At 46.7% G+C, this 15292-nt stretch overlaps 8 protein-coding genes across 8 annotated transcripts; 7 read left to right on the forward strand and 1 right to left on the reverse strand.

Annotated features, from left to right (window-relative positions):
* Nucleotides 1-175: 175 nt before the first annotated feature.
* BBBOND_0109000 (hypothetical protein) lies at nucleotides 176-747 on the forward strand (the record flags this gene model as incomplete). Its single annotated transcript, XM_012911334.1, has 3 exons — nucleotides 176-259; nucleotides 350-409; nucleotides 607-747. 3 exons carry the CDS (start codon nucleotides 176-178, stop codon nucleotides 745-747), a joined length of 285 nt encoding a protein of 94 aa, XP_012766788.1.
* Nucleotides 748-2057: 1310 nt separating this feature from the next.
* BBBOND_0109010 (hypothetical protein) lies at nucleotides 2058-2333 on the forward strand (the record flags this gene model as incomplete). The annotated part of the gene is made up of 1 exon (XM_012911335.1): nucleotides 2058-2333. The coding sequence occupies one exon, from the start codon at nucleotides 2058-2060 to the stop codon at nucleotides 2331-2333; it is 276 nt and encodes a 91-aa protein (XP_012766789.1).
* A 2112-nt stretch (nucleotides 2334-4445) lies between these two features.
* On the forward strand, nucleotides 4446-4961 carry BBBOND_0109020 (hypothetical protein, conserved; the record flags this gene model as incomplete). The annotated part of the gene is made up of 2 exons (XM_012911336.1): nucleotides 4446-4786; nucleotides 4823-4961. 2 exons carry the CDS (start codon nucleotides 4446-4448, stop codon nucleotides 4959-4961), a joined length of 480 nt encoding a protein of 159 aa, XP_012766790.1.
* Nucleotides 4962-5136: 175 nt separating this feature from the next.
* Nucleotides 5137-6441, forward strand: BBBOND_0109030 (RNA polymerase rpc34 subunit containing protein, putative; the record flags this gene model as incomplete). Its single annotated transcript, XM_012911337.1, has 6 exons — nucleotides 5137-5493; nucleotides 5530-5655; nucleotides 5691-5744; nucleotides 6001-6099; nucleotides 6138-6236; nucleotides 6295-6441. 6 exons carry the CDS (start codon nucleotides 5137-5139, stop codon nucleotides 6439-6441), a joined length of 882 nt encoding a protein of 293 aa, XP_012766791.1.
* A 98-nt stretch (nucleotides 6442-6539) lies between these two features.
* Nucleotides 6540-8476, reverse strand: BBBOND_0109040 (RNA binding protein, putative; the record flags this gene model as incomplete). Its single annotated transcript, XM_012911338.1, has 7 exons — nucleotides 6540-6769; nucleotides 6855-7113; nucleotides 7149-7621; nucleotides 7782-7937; nucleotides 7973-8045; nucleotides 8152-8414; nucleotides 8458-8476. 7 exons carry the CDS (start codon nucleotides 8474-8476, stop codon nucleotides 6540-6542), a joined length of 1473 nt encoding a protein of 490 aa, XP_012766792.1.
* Nucleotides 8477-8647: 171 nt separating this feature from the next.
* Nucleotides 8648-9465, forward strand: BBBOND_0109050 (hypothetical protein, conserved; the record flags this gene model as incomplete). The annotated part of the gene is made up of 3 exons (XM_012911339.1): nucleotides 8648-9076; nucleotides 9131-9314; nucleotides 9350-9465. 3 exons carry the CDS (start codon nucleotides 8648-8650, stop codon nucleotides 9463-9465), a joined length of 729 nt encoding a protein of 242 aa, XP_012766793.1.
* A 480-nt stretch (nucleotides 9466-9945) lies between these two features.
* On the forward strand, nucleotides 9946-10322 carry BBBOND_0109060 (hypothetical protein; the record flags this gene model as incomplete). The annotated part of the gene is made up of 2 exons (XM_012911340.1): nucleotides 9946-10014; nucleotides 10092-10322. 2 exons carry the CDS (start codon nucleotides 9946-9948, stop codon nucleotides 10320-10322), a joined length of 300 nt encoding a protein of 99 aa, XP_012766794.1.
* Nucleotides 10323-12942: 2620 nt separating this feature from the next.
* Nucleotides 12943-13704, forward strand: BBBOND_0109070 (hypothetical protein; the record flags this gene model as incomplete). The annotated part of the gene is made up of 1 exon (XM_012911341.1): nucleotides 12943-13704. One exon carries the CDS (start codon nucleotides 12943-12945, stop codon nucleotides 13702-13704), a length of 762 nt encoding a protein of 253 aa, XP_012766795.1.
* Between the last annotated feature and the right edge of the window lie 1588 nt (nucleotides 13705-15292).

Below are 15292 nucleotides of genomic sequence, written 5' to 3' on the forward strand. Positions count from 1 at the left end.
CATCTTGATGGTATCCTATTAGTGGCATGCAGGTCAATCTGCACCAGTTGCGCAGTCACTTCCGTCCATCACAGACCGTACAACTGTGCCACCACTTCTAAATGTCATCGCATTTGTGTTCTACTAACTGACTGAATGAAGATAGGCTTGTTTTATAGCATTAGTAATTACCACCATGTTGGCCACAAACACCACTGAACTGCTCCACCCACTGTCCATCACGTCGGATTGTCCAACATCAGTACCATCTCGCCCGACAGTACGTAAGACTTCGTAACGGCGCAAATATAATAACCGTCTTACACAATTAACTTACCTAACAGGTAGCACACTAGCTCACATGGCACAGCATTCGTCAGAGGCCGACCTGGATAGCAGGCCGCCAAGCTTCGCAATGGACCAGCACCTTGTTAGCTTCCTGTGATTCATACACACGTGAATCCGGAACATTTCCTTATCCTATTATGTATGATGAATATGAGTTCTCAACGTACTTCTTTGTTTGGCATCTAAGTGCCTTAGTGAAGTGAATGATGGCTTCGGCTGGGTGAGGTGTGGACTGCGCCAAACCATTGCCGTAGGTTTCGAAGAAGATCATGATTACAGGCCATATCCTTCATATTAGAGATAGAGTATACCATTACCAGTGTATTTATGCCGCATTTCATCAACTACCCCAATGGTTCCGTACCATGTGTGTTGGGCACCGTGGTGGGTGTCAACCACTCATCAATTCTCATCGACTAGTTCAACAACTGGATCAACCATCAGTTTAAGTGGCGCAATGTATCACCTAATAATGGTGCAGATAGCTGGGGATGCTACCGCATATTGTCCCTGTTACGTCACGTTCTTCATTGCTGCAACGGTCAACCCGGTGTCATTACGGAGTTATATTCTCCACGACCTATTAGGTATCATATATTGGGGCTCGAAATACACAACCAGAGCATATCAAACGCAAGCAATGTCATGTTCCTATTTGTCATATGCCTTTGGACTCGGCCCAGTTGAACATGCCTAGGTAGCCTCGGGTGGATGAATACGTTGGCAAGTTTAGAGGCAATATAGAATACAACGCGAATCTAGAACGCAAATATAATTTTTCTATATTGGTTAAAAGCACGAGTCTCCGTATAGGCCCACAAAGGAGTGCATATATAGCCCTAGTATGGAAAGAGAGTGAATAAGCGAGACAACGGGACCGCTCCAATATCAAGACAAGAGAACGACCCACGCAATTCCCCGGGATAAGAGGCTCCACACGATGTGCCATCTAAAGTGATACGTGCAACAGGTGGACGCTTTAATGGAGGATAAATCCAGCCGCGGCTTGACGTGGCGACGACAAGCTATGGTTTTGGGGACAGGCGTACTAGTAGCACGAAAGCGGGAACTAGCGTTACCCGATCACGATGCAGACTGAGACTCTAGCAGAGTATGCCAGATGCACCGACTAGGACCATGCCGTTGTCCGGTGGAGCGAGGGTGGCGCCGGCGCAAGCTGGGGAGGAGAACGTCATGCCGTTTACCCCTCAACACTTAGAAGCCGCCCCTTTCCCCGGAAGAAATGGAAGCAGCTGAACGGATTGACGCAGAGCCGGTATGCATCGTTGACCGAAGTAGGCCATATACGTGATGATATTGGGATTTATCATAATTTGCTAAGGTGACATGAATTCTTAAGTGTTCCGGCATGGAGTGGAGAATAAGTTGAAGTAGCACTGCGTATTGGTGCTGATAATCGAAATTACACAGCATTGCAAGTACGTTGCAGATGAATTACTCGTAGTTTATACGTCTACAGGGGAGACGCCGGTATTGTCGAGATGGACGTCTCACTTGATTGTTGACATGCGCTTCGCCACATGCGGTGGGATTGGATATTCATGTAGTAGCAGCGTTGGTACATCTGGATTCATGGTTGCCCCATTACAGTGAGGCTTATGTGCTAGGTGGTATGGTTATAGACATTGTTTATTAATACTTCGAGAGTGTTCATTTCTTGGGGTACGTTCGTCGTTGCTGTGCAGGGGTAACTTTTATGTTTAGAAAACATGACGGGATGTAAATGTATGAGCGACCAAATTGCATGCAACAAAGGGTGCAATACGTGCAAAAAATGGTTCTGTGGATGTGAGTGCTGTTCGAACGCCACATGGATTTGCCTTGGCGTCGCTGTTGCGGGCGCAATCGGCTTTTTCGGCCTCTTTATTTTGGTGCTTTATATCTGCTCTAAAGTCTATAAGATGAGCTTTGGTACAGTCATCGACCAAATAGACTACGCCCTCACTGGTTACAAGCCCGCAGCGTCGAAGTGTAACCTTCAATAATCTGACGGTCTCACAGAGCCCACATAGCCTTACTGTAGCCATGTGACATCCGATGTAAATATTGGTGGTTTATATTACGAAGTCAGTTGCGAAAACAGTGCCTAGCGCCCACACAGTAATGCAGCACAGGTTATAAACATTAAAGGTCAGTGATGGTGTTGCTACGCCAGGGTAACCCCATAGTGCACGGATGTTGGGTCCCCTCAGCCAAATAGGCGTTTCACGTCTTGGATCAAGACTCATTTGTTAATACCAACTAATGCATTTGAGTAGAGCTGTATCACAATGGGGCAGCGAGGGTATTATACGTTGAGCAGTAGAGCGATGCAAAAATGTCGTATCTCAGTGGACCGACTGAGTAAGACAGCACCTAGCATTAACGAACTATCCGGAGTCCGGTAATCCAACGTATAATGCGCAACGCATAACATCATCCACATTCAACTGGATGTTAGAGCAACAAACCCATACGTTGCGATGAGGGACTTGAAACCGAGAGAAGACTACGACTCCGTAGAAGACCCTCAAGCCCAAACTGGATGTATGCCCGCATGGATGGCACCAGTGACGATCGGCAACGGAGCGACGTGGATCCCGCAACAGGTATCAGCGTGAGGCGGTAGCCCCGCAAAATCGAAAACCGACCCTAGGCACGTAGTCACGTATAGCACTGTAAGATGAGAGAACACAATAATAATAGCCTGAACTATACACGCCGCTAGTGGATATTGATGGTATACTAAAGTTCCGAGATCTGAATTGACAGTTACCCCAGCATACGATCTATGGTATGTTACGTATATGCGTAGTGCCATTCTGTCTTCAGTTCACCAAGAGTGTTAGATGCATATAGTGCGTTAATAGCTTGCAGGGTTGTTTGTAGAGTGATAGAGGAAAATGGTTGAGTGTAATTGTGGTACCGGAGGGTGGTGTAATCAACCAAATTGTAAATGTACGACGGAACGTGGGAAATGCAGGTGCAATTGCTGTTGGAAACGAATGGGTCTTTGGGTTGTAGTCGGCTGTACCTGCATTTTCTTTTTCCTCCTCACATTGTACTACTTAGGCCTTATAGAATGGTATACAAAAGCTATATCTAATCTGTTCCAAAAGTTGTCCAAGCCTTCACTCCACTAAAACCTTCTAGTCTCCACCCAGTCCTCATAGCGTTACCGTACTAGATGAGCAATTTAATGTGAATATTGAAGTATCCTGTTAGCCGTGAACATAACCTAAACCATACGTATCTCATTATCAAGCAGATGCTAACCCAGCAGGCAGTAATGCAGAGGTTTGAACTCTTGTGTTGAGCGTGAATTGAATATATAGATAACTGTGTGAATAGCGATTATAGTCCGTGTGATATCAAATAATAATGAGGTGAATACCTAGAAGAAGGACTAGAACAGTAGCGCGTCTCACCAATGCACATGCCAATGTCAAATTAGACATAAGTACTTGATTGCGTGAGTTGAACGTTTAGGCAAATCAGCTGTTTGCGTACAGTGACACGTGCACGTGTTTTAAAACCAAAGGAATTGGTTGAGCTGCAGCGAAGAAACGGAAGGCTGAATGTGTTCAAGTGTCCAAAATTATGTGTACGACCATTGCGTCATTTAGTATTCCCAAATAGCTACATGATTCCGCCAAATACTATTTCAAGGGTATGTGCAGTTTGTAGACCGCTGCAAATCAAGCGGGGCTCAAACACATTGCAGCAGGAAAGTCACATCGTCCTTCCAGTGGATGACACACAATCTTCATAATCATGTGGAATAATAAGCAATGCAATATAAACACGAAACGCTTCCACTTGCCATTTGCTGCAACTTTAAAATTCCAGTCGCGGCACACGTACACAGGCGTCATTCGGGCTATTGTGAGGTTGAACCGGCGTGGGTTAACGACTTGCGACATAAGTCGTTAAGTGGCATTGTATAACGACTAAAGTAATATTGCATTTTTAATGGGCTTGTCTTGTTGCGGTACAATTTTTACGTCACTAGCATGATGCGTCTAGGCCGCTCGTTGAGCGGCGGCCATATGGCGTAGAAAAGGCTGGCCGCCACGCAAACAACTGAAGTGGTTTTACGCAATTGCCGGTGATGTGAAATGTCGCGCTCAACGAACTCGCTAATCGCCGAGCAGTGTTACCTGATCAATCGTGACACACCGCGACCGCAAAATCAAAAGCGCAGAATCCACAACATTCTTTCAAACCAAATTTCGTCGCTTAACAACAGCGATAGTCTTGTTTTGAATGAGCAGGCGTCGGAGCAGCCGCCGAGTGAGGAGACTAGCTACGCACGCGCCGAAGGTGCCAGGCGACCTGCTACGCGGCCACAAAAGAGACCGTCGGCTGCACAGAACAAGTCAAGCAATAACAGCTTCATCCAGCTTCTCACAGGGGATGCCGTTAGCGACGCGGCAACTGCCATGAGCGCGCAGTCAAGGTCGGTATTTCAGATGTGTAGGCATATCTGCTGCAGACTACGTCAACAAATCGCACAAACACATGTTATGAAATGTCTAGGAGGATTTAAGTACCTGGAAGGAAACGCCTTCGACAACTTCGTCGTTGCTACGCTGCCGCGGTTCGACGCACAAAATAACTTCAAAAGCACCTAGTATCACTAAAGTAAAAGCACAGAAGGCATATGGCTGTCGAATAGTATGCCTGTGGCAGATTAGTAGTTGTTTCGCAGCCGCTCTCCTAGGGGTGTGACGTCTGCCTTTGTGAGCTGCGCCGGCAGTGGCGACTCTGGCCAACAAAATTAAAATGGAATTTTAACGTATCAGAAGCATGGCATTATCACGGGAGGAGGCGGAGCTTGTCTACAAGTTGTGTGTGGAAAACGACGGAATCTTTACGGAAGAAATCTTCGGACGACACATCGCAAAATTTAGACACTCAATACAGCACGGTCTTGTGTCGAACTCTGTCGACTTTCTTAACTTTCTCAAACTGCTGAAGGGTTCCAGGCAGTACAGCTTCCACCACGACGATGATGGAAAGAAGTACGTCAGGCTGAGGGACAAGGAGTCACGCGAACAAGTGGCACGCCTGCAGGATGTGGAATACGCGGTCTTCTGCACCATAGAAACCGCAGGGAACAGGGGCATATGGACGGCAGACATCAAAAAGCTATGCGAAATCACGGTAAGGGTAGATGCAGCATGCCATCAACGGGCGCAGGGTAACCAACTCACCAGGACGCTAAAGGTTTTGGTTGAGCAGCATGGGCTTGTCAAGCAGGTCACAAACGTGCACCAAAAGAGCAGGAAGCTGTACATGCTCTTCAATATTAAACCCGCTAGAGAGGTAAGTGCAGTAGTGCCTATTGCCAATAATCGCAGCTAACCGGGGGTTCCTTCTATCTCAACGGGGAATTCAACGAAATGCTAGTAGAGGTGGGTACATCTGACGACGTCGTGTGTATATGCGTGTCTTTGTTTTGAGTTAGCAGCACGGATTTCGCTTTGGCTGCTGGAAGCGCACCGTGATTCAATTGCTACGGGTGCACCAACGGAGCCAAACGCGAAAATTGGTTAAAACCCTTTAGTTGTTGGCGCAAAATGCCACCGATGTTCCACGGTAGCTTGCGCTCTAGAATGCCAAGACTTTTATTGAACGGTGTCGTCAAGACGAGGTTTCATCAGCGTGCAGCACATCCAAGAACAAGTTGGATCCTTTCTCGCAAAATTCCAGGGGTCTTCCCTCACTCAAATCACCAACTTCCTAAAAACGTTGGAAAACATCAGCGGGGTAATAACGAAGCGAGTTGTCGTATATTGCATGTACAGGAAGTTCGAGAGGAGGATGTTCTCTCAATCATACAAATCCTGATGCTGGAGGACAAGGTCTACAGCGCTCCAACTGCACTCGGTGACACCATATACATTGTAAGTTATAATATTCCGATCACTTTAGCGCAATTTATAACACTAACGCTGTCTGCAGTGGTCTGGAAGCGCTACCCCCAGCTTCGCCCAAAAAGCTTTCGGCACGCCGTGCTTCAGGTGTGAGCAAGTGGAGGCATGTCAAATAGACAAGTACCACGATTTGTGCCCGTCTAAGTGCACCTATCTCAAGCAGTGGCTGAGCTAGCACGGCCCGCAGGCGCACTACAGTATTGCCGCGGTCCAACCAAGCATGTGCCCCCAAAGAGGGGCCTCAGCTAACGGCCACCCATATACATCGTATAATCATCGGAAACATAGTTTACATTGCAAAAGTGTTGCACTCCATATGACATCCTGGGGCTGAATCTCAACCTCGACTGGAATGTGAACTGCTTCGCCGCTGATCGTCTCGAGCCCTACTAGAGCTCCTACTCCTGCTGTAGCTGCTGGAATCGGCGCTGCGGCGTCGATGCCTTGATGCACTTCTGCTGCGACTTCGACGCCTTGCGCTCTGTCTTGAACGGTCATAACCTCTGCGTACAGAGAAGGGGCGTCGTGACGGCGACCCCGATCGAGGAGGCGACCTTGATCGCTCACGACGACGCGCAGGTTCCCAACTGTCTTCAGACTTGTATTTCACCTGTATCTTGCGATAGTTCAAATACATGCCATCACGCTCCAGGGCACGGGCTGCACCTTTCTTGTCCCTGAACTTGATGAATGCGATTCCACGACGTGCAAGGGTCTCATCCGACGCAGGGTCATCGCTTGAACCACGGTTCTGAGGTAATTGAATCGATTCCACGTCACCGCATGACGAAAAGAAGTCGTACAGATCCGCACGTTTGGTCTTGTAACTCACATTCAGCACAACCACCTGAAATGTATAGAAGGTACGATGTCACTAATTACCTCGTCATGGCCCTTCAGAAATGTCTCAAGCTCGTTACTGACCCGCTTTGCGTGAAGGTCGGCCTTATGCTGAAGCTCACGGCGCTTGCTCGCAATCTCGGCCATCTTTCGCGAAACCAGGTCGCGGTCAATCGATATACGGTATACGCGTTTTGATGCCCCAAGAGTGAATCGGTCGCCATTCCTCATAGCAAACGGCTCATGAGGCTCCAACCGCTGGCCGTTCACGGTCACACCGGTGACGTCGTTGTAGTTCACCATACAAACATGACCACGCTTGTTCATGTATATGGAAGCGTGGACACGGCTAATGGAAGGGTTGGCGGGTTTTAGATCGCACGATGGGATGCGCCCTATGTCATACAAGCATTTGCCCTCGAGGCGGTGTTTGCAAATGCCGGAATCACCGTGTGATTCTTCAACTGTTACCCAAAAATCTTCAGCACTCATGTTTTGGCACATTAGTAGCCACACTGCATAATGTTGTGAAATATAATGACGATCAGTTGCATGAGTTGACAGCTCACCTAACGGCCACGCGTAACACCACAATTATCTTAATTAAATAGCATCACAGGCCATTGAAAAGGGAATTTCATATTGTATTAGTTGCATAAATTCGCCAAAGCCTACCTCGGTGGTCCTTGTAGGCAGACATATCTTCCCGTATTTGCTCCGTGATGCGCCCGACCTTGTTTTGGCCACTCTTCCCGTCAAATCCCAGAAACAGATCAGTGGATGTGAAAACGATCTGCCTATCTCCAGTCTTGCCAAGACGAGTGCGTATATCTGAAAATGTTAGAGTGAGGCGGTATAGAGATTACCTCCGTTCCTCCGGTACTTGTCGCGAAGCAGTAATTCTAGCCATTCGTGGCGATGCGCACTCCACAAAGGGTTCTGATACGCGATTAGCGAAGGTTGTATAGGTCAATGGTTGCGCAGCGCGACTACATAATCAGAGGTGGCATCAAAACGTTAGCCAAATAACAAACAGTAATCTAACCTCATCACTGCCTTCTGAGGTTGCAGATACGTCCATAGACGACACATGGTTAGCGACATGAGCTGGCAAATGGTCAGATCCATCGTAGTGGTATTCTTGACCGTCTATATTATGCGATAAGCGTAGGAAACGCAAGCCATGGGCGACAGAATGAAATGCGATGCCCTTAAACACAACTCGACACTTGTACGCTGGATTTAAGAAGTCAAATTCGCCTTCAAAATTATCGATGCGCATCAAAATGGCCTTCAGGGCCGCGGAATCTGCGCGACAATAAGATGCGGAGGAGAATGAAGTCAAACCTACCTAGGCCTTCGACTTCCATGGCGGCACTGTGTCTACAATAGTTTAACAGTTACACATTACATTTTTAATAGGCATTGATGAGTATTCTTGCGATATTTTACCTTTATGGACCGTCGGCGCTCCCCATCTGCATTGCCACAGCATCACCGTCGTTGCCACCGAAGCACTCTGAAATAGATGCGGTGGCGCAATGTCCACCAGAGCCGCCGTTAACATACTTTCTATGGACGTTGTGCAGCTATCGCATTACGTGAGAAAAAGATTCCAGCCGTCCCTTGTGGCCACAGAGGACAGTGATGAAAATCGCGATTTGGCATATCAAATACTCGCTCTGAAGGACCAACTGCAAAATAATAGAAGGGAGCGAATCAAAATATTCTACAATCTGGTGCAGGCAGCTCACCACGGGTTCTTTGGCCACAAAGCCACGCGAAATATATACATAGGATTCCCCTACCTCCATCGCCACTTTAGCGAAAATTATCGCACATTTGCAGCAGGCAAACCTGATCCTAACTCAGGTTTGGGTGACCAACTCCTTTTCGATGCTGGGAAGCTGCTGTCTCAGCACACATTCTCTGCCGCAGCGGCACACCTAAGAGCCTTTTCGAATGACCATGTAGGTGCCTTCTTGCGCGTACCACGCCAACACGGTTTGTTATGACTTCTCTAGGCACTAATTATCGTAGATGAAGACGTTAGATTGAGCAAGTTGTACGTCAAAACGCTTCTCGAGTTACTGGGGAAGAATGCCTTGACCGATGAAATAAAGGACGAAATAAAAAACGCTCTCTCACAGGCGGTGAAACAGTGGTCAATTGAACTTACGGGAGAAGAAAATGTCGACAATCTCATTGGTTAGGTTGTTTTAGTAGCCTGTGAATATTGTCAGAACTTTTTGCGCTCACCTCCAGTCTAGGCCTTGAGGACCCCGGTCTAATGCCTGTCATCGAAAACTTGATACGAGGAAAGCGCACGCCCTTATCGAATAAGGGTAATAAGGTGTGAATTGGATCCAAATTTGTACAGGAAAGTTGATATTGTTATTTGGCCTGGCCTCACACGTCGATGCATGGGGAGCGACGTCAGTGACAAATAGAATTGACCGACTGTTAATGTCATTTCAAGAGACCGTAGGTTCGCATGCCCGCATTTTATGCCTTTATCAGTACCGATCCCTCGATCTCAAGGATTCGTTGTTATTTGTACAGTGTCTGGCAAATATGCGTTATCGCCAGCGATTGCTGGACCAAGTAGTTGGGGACAATGTCATACCACGCATATCCAAAATTCGGTAGGTTGAATCAATGGAGGCTGTACGATGTGGTTGGACAATAAACATATGGTTATATTCTATTAACGACTCCGAACCACATTTGCTGAATTTATGATCAAGCAAGTACGTGCATTGATGTGGATGGTTTAGTCGTGCTTTGCCAATGTGGTGTTATTCATTGAATTTTTTGCCATTTTAACTACCAATGCAGAATGGAGGATATGATGCAACTTCTTCACTGCTTTGCCAAACTGGATTTCAGGTGTTCGCGAGTAATAAGCGTAAGTGCAGCCTATATGGCACCATAAGCACACGACACAGGAATTCGAAAGCACTCCTATATTCATGTCGCTTACAGCGGTCGACCGCGCTGTTCTGGTTAGACCACATTATTGCTCTACAAAAACAACAGGCCATACTATCGGCAAAACTAGGCACAGCCAACGTGAGAAATCACGGATGGTTAATTGGGGATTCGAACGGCGGAATCCGGAATCCTGGCAAATGTAAGGACGATGCCTTCTTGCAAATGGCAGGTATGCTTGTTGCAATGAATTTTAACGCCACATCTCAGAAGAAAGTGTGTTAGAACAAATGCGCAACATAAAGCATCAACCAAGCGTTCATTAATAGAATTGTATATACCTCCATCCGTTGCTTTGCTTAAAGACGTTAATGTGAGGTGCCATGTCGAGTCAAGCATTAAGCGGGCAGCAGCAATTACGTATTTGCCTTGGACCGTCATGTTTACAGTTAAGACGAGTTACTGTAACTGTGCTTCTCATGGATTTTTAACGTGTATTTAAAGCTCAAGCCCTCGCACGGAGTTGGTGTCGATTCCGGGTTGCACGCTGTCCAGTGGTCAAAAAACGTATCCGGTTACATCTATACATTCAACCAATAGAAAAGTGGTAATAATACCTTTGCAGTCCATTCTAACAGCATCATTTGGGTATGTACCTCGTATATGCTCTTCGGACAAAATGTCCCCCCCTATAATGTCCTTCACGAAGTCTCTACGCTTTATCCTCTCGCATCTTCATCTCAACCAAATGGTCTACGTTGGTAATGCCGATTTGCACGCTTGTGTTGCTGTTTTAGTGCCAGTTTCCTGTATTGCACCTGCTGTGTTGTACATGGTGATTAAACGAATATAACTCTCATGTATGAGGCGACGCATCTACATCCTATTTTGTGCCTTCATGAGCACTGTTGCCAACACCAATCATAAAATGTGGTGTTTACCATTGCATCCGTCAGCCTCGATGAATGTTCCGGTTGTAGCCTTGAATACAAATTCCTTTGCAACCTAGACGTCTGCTCGGGCAGCATGATTTTAGAGTAGAGTGAGGTAATTGTAATTGCCAGTCGAAGAACATATTCTTGTATTGTGGTAGCTTTTTGTAACAAGTGTGAACGGCCATGGACCCTGCGAAGACTGTGCTGTGGAATTACTTGTCACAACCACTTAGTTGGGCGTTATCTACCGCAGGCATGAGGAAGATGCGACGTGGAGATTCGCACCGCTGCTCGCATTTTGGAACCTCGGCGATGACTTTAACACACGACAAAGAGCAATACGTGGTACCTTGAACGGGACTTCACTGACGCCCCCAATTTGGATGAGCAACCACTGCGGCGGTGCCTGAGCACGTTGGTTGACCGCTGGGAGTGGGTGGCTAGACCGTGTGGATTTCACCCTATATGGGCGAATATCGGTAAACCGTTGCCTATGTATGAGTTATTTTCAGTGTGGTGACATTTATTGTCAGCATCGTGATAAGCCTCGAAGTCGTAACCACAAACTGCACCCCAACTATGACCTAGTGAGGCCCCGCAAACATGGTCAGCTATTTATTTGTAAACCCGAAATGTTGCACCTCTCGTGCAAACAGGGGCAGTCTGAGTGGAGAATTCGCATTCTTACATTTTTCCTAACAGGTGCGTGTCATGTGAGTCCACTTATGCTGATAAAATAACGCCCCAATACATCCGGTAGCTGTCGATATTAACGATAAATCAGAGCTGCATGCTGATGGATTGCGCTTACAAGATGAGACGATGAAGGCAGTCTAAATGTGCATTTCTGTTTGAAGAGTACATTTTGAGCTCAACAGACTTCCAGCAGCCACCATCACGTATCCCACCTAACTGGCAACTAGCAGCTAACGTGATAAGAAAGTTCATTGCCGAATTAACATTGCATGCCAATCTTGGCCGCCCTAGTAGTGGGCGTGGGAGAGGTGTTCTCTCATACGCCAGGTGCCCAAGCGTCCGGAGTGTGTTACGTGGCACGTCTGAGGACGTCAATCTGGGTGATGCTGGGACTTTGTCTGACGTAACTACGGGACGGCGTGGTCACGGGGTATTTTATTCGACATTGCGGTGATTTCTAAATGCATAATGCCACACTGTGTCGCAGCTGGTGACTTGGTAGTGGGATGGTGGTGGCCTGAAGTGGCGCAGTTACGTTTGTTGAAATGCAAGTTAACATACATGAAGACATTGATGTGATAGAACAGTCACCGGCAATTCCGGAATCCCGAAATCGACTACCGTGACTAAATTCTGAATTACATCAAATTGTTTGATACGCCGTGTCGAAGTTACATGGTATGAGACAAAACATCTTCAATGCAAAGGGGGCGTTAAGTAAGCAACCGGCGCGTTCGTCCAAAACGGAAGTATCATAGGTATATACATACACACGAAATAGCCCACGCACAGACAGTAATCTAGAAGATGATTGCTCCCTGGATTGCGCAGCATGCGCTGATAACAGCCGCAAACATTGATGTCTTGCGAGGAAGGCGAATTTTTGTCGCAAGGCGCTCTAGTTATACGCCGAGAGACACTAGAAACTATTATGGTGTCAACTAAGAGCAACATCAATTATGATAATCACGGAAGACAAGTGAGTGTGAGCTCGCATTTCTCATTGTGACGGTGTGTTGATAACCGGCAGGCCACGTCAATGGTACGGACCTGGTTGCGGCGATGCAGCTAGTTTGTCATCCCGCCATTATAACTTACCTACTTATTGTATAGATGGGACTTACATATGCCTAGAAGGTGCGTGTGTGCTAGAAGCAAACACTGCTGTTGTGCAAACCCCCCATCAAGACACCGCTGTTTGCACACCGGCTGATAAATACATACACATCCACACGCGCGTAACAATTTTTTGTAGTTTAACAATTATTTTCAAGATGGTGTACAACTCGTTGACTGATGCTCCTCGCAACCTCAAGGAGGCCATTGATTGGTTGATAGCCGTGAAGGGAGATGATTCTCAAACTATCATGCAGACTTTAGGTGAGACACTATACCGAATTCTCTCAGACAAGAATGTTGGTTTGTTGTTTATACCGGAGATCGAGAAGGTGAAACGTCTTTCTAAAGAGTTCATGGAGCAACAAGAACTTAAGGGTCGGTGGTTCATAAAAGAGCTGCTGGAGAGGTTCAAAAGGCCTATGAATAAAACCGTCGGTCTTGAATTAAAGCGTCTCTGGGTGCGCTTCCCAAGTGATTACGAGAACATCATAAAATCCAGGGATGTAACACCTAAAGACTTGGCAGACGGCGTAGAAGAAATTGTGCATGATTGTGACACATTTCTGAAACTCATTAAAAACCGAGAGTTGTATAACTCGGCTTACAGTTCAGAAGCTACGTGGGAGGCTTCATGCTCTAAAAACCCGGAAGCTTGTGCGTTGGTTCTAGTGGGTATTGCGCCAATGATATGGGCCGGCATACAAACCTTGTGGGATGCGACCCAAGCTGCAATTGAAGAAAAGTCGAAACCTGGTGCGGAGGAGCGTTTTGGAAGTGTTTTGAAAGCACTGGGTTACAAAGAGCCAGAATGCCGTGCTGGCATGAGTGGTTCAGATGTCCGCCAGGCTTTGCGCGTTATGGATAAAGATATGTTGGTGACACTCTACGACATCTCTGGTTTTTGGGCATTCTATTGAATAGACATCCCGAGTTAACTATACACGGAGTTAAAACATCAACTTTTCGTCAGGGTAGTTCGTTGGCTTCATACGAATTCTCACGAGGCATTTTTAATTTTTTAAATTTAATTATTGCCAGTTTGGATTATACAATCTTTAACTGCGCTGGTGCCTTCAACTGAGAAAAACACGGTTCTCAAGGCACTTCTAATCTCGTTCGTGATGCAGTTTGACCTGCTCTCGTTGCAGCGGCACATGCTTGCATCCTCGTATACCCAACAGACCTGTGGATATGCGCTGTTCTAAAATAATACTGCACGCTCATGTTCGCCTATGCAGACAGATGAGCAATTAGTGCGGCTCGGCGTGATTCGGTGGCATAGCAGTTGCAGGAACGTATATCGCCTATGGGGTGCACGGTGTCGACACGTGTAGAATGTATCACTTAGCAACTCTATCCTTAATTTGTTGGTAATCTTCTGAATCTGCGTGATAATGTTATGTGTAGAAGAGGCATATGCTGCTTATGTGGCCATTGTTGCATTGAAGCTATTATGAGCCGTGTTCTTACTGCGTAGCCCATTATTGTCCCTTATTACGTCCTCTCACCTTAAAGTGTGCTGTGTGGTTACATGTGACTTGTGCTGCCGTTCAGTTTACCAAGGCTGACGCCTCACGCTGATACTGGTTGCGAGTTCCACGTCGGTTTGTTGCCGATCGTCACTGGCGCCACCGATGCGGCACCCATCCAGTTTGGGCCAGATGGTCTACTACGGAATCGTAGTCTTCTCTTGGTTTCATGTCCCTCATCACTATTTTATGTGTTTCTTCGATCACCACCCTTTGTATGTGGTTAAGGTTATGCGTTGCGCATTATGCGTGGGATTACCGGATTCCGGGTAGTTCGTTAATGCTGGGTGCTCTATTACTGAGTCGGTCCACGGAGACTCTACATTTTTGCATCGCTCTACAGCTCAACGTACAACAGCTCCGCTGACCCATTGTGATACAGCTCTACTCAAATGCATTAGTTGGGTATTAACAACTGAGTCTTGATCCAAGAGGTGAAAAGCGTATTTGGCACTGGGCACCCAACATCCGTGCACTATGGGGTTACACTGAGTAGCAATACCATCACTGACCTTTAATGTTTATAATCTGTGTTACATTACTGTGCGAGCACTAGACAATGTTATTGCAACTGACTTCGTAATATAAAGCACCAATATTTACATCAGATGTGACACGGCTACAGTAAGGCTACGTGGACTAGGTTAGGGTATTACATGTTAGTGAAGTGAGGGCTTGGTTCCAGCGAACCCATCGTATAGTTGGTCCAAAACTGTCATGAGGCTTTGTTTATGGACTTTAGCGCAGATATAAAGGACCAAGAAAACGAGGGCCGCTAAGCCGATAATGCTGAAAAACACGACGAAAAAGTAAAACACTGCGCCATTTACACAGCACTTGCAGTTGCAAAACCCTTTTACGCACTGTGGACACGAGGTGCCGACGCATATTCCATTTTTCTCGCAAGCACACTTCGACATTTTATCATATGATCACCTGCTAAACAACCCAGCACGGCAATGAACAACGTACCTTA

Source organism: Babesia bigemina (assembly GCF_000981445.1).
Source record: "Babesia bigemina genome assembly Bbig001, chromosome : I".
In the NCBI taxonomy this organism is placed as follows: domain Eukaryota; phylum Apicomplexa; class Aconoidasida; order Piroplasmida; family Babesiidae; genus Babesia; species Babesia bigemina.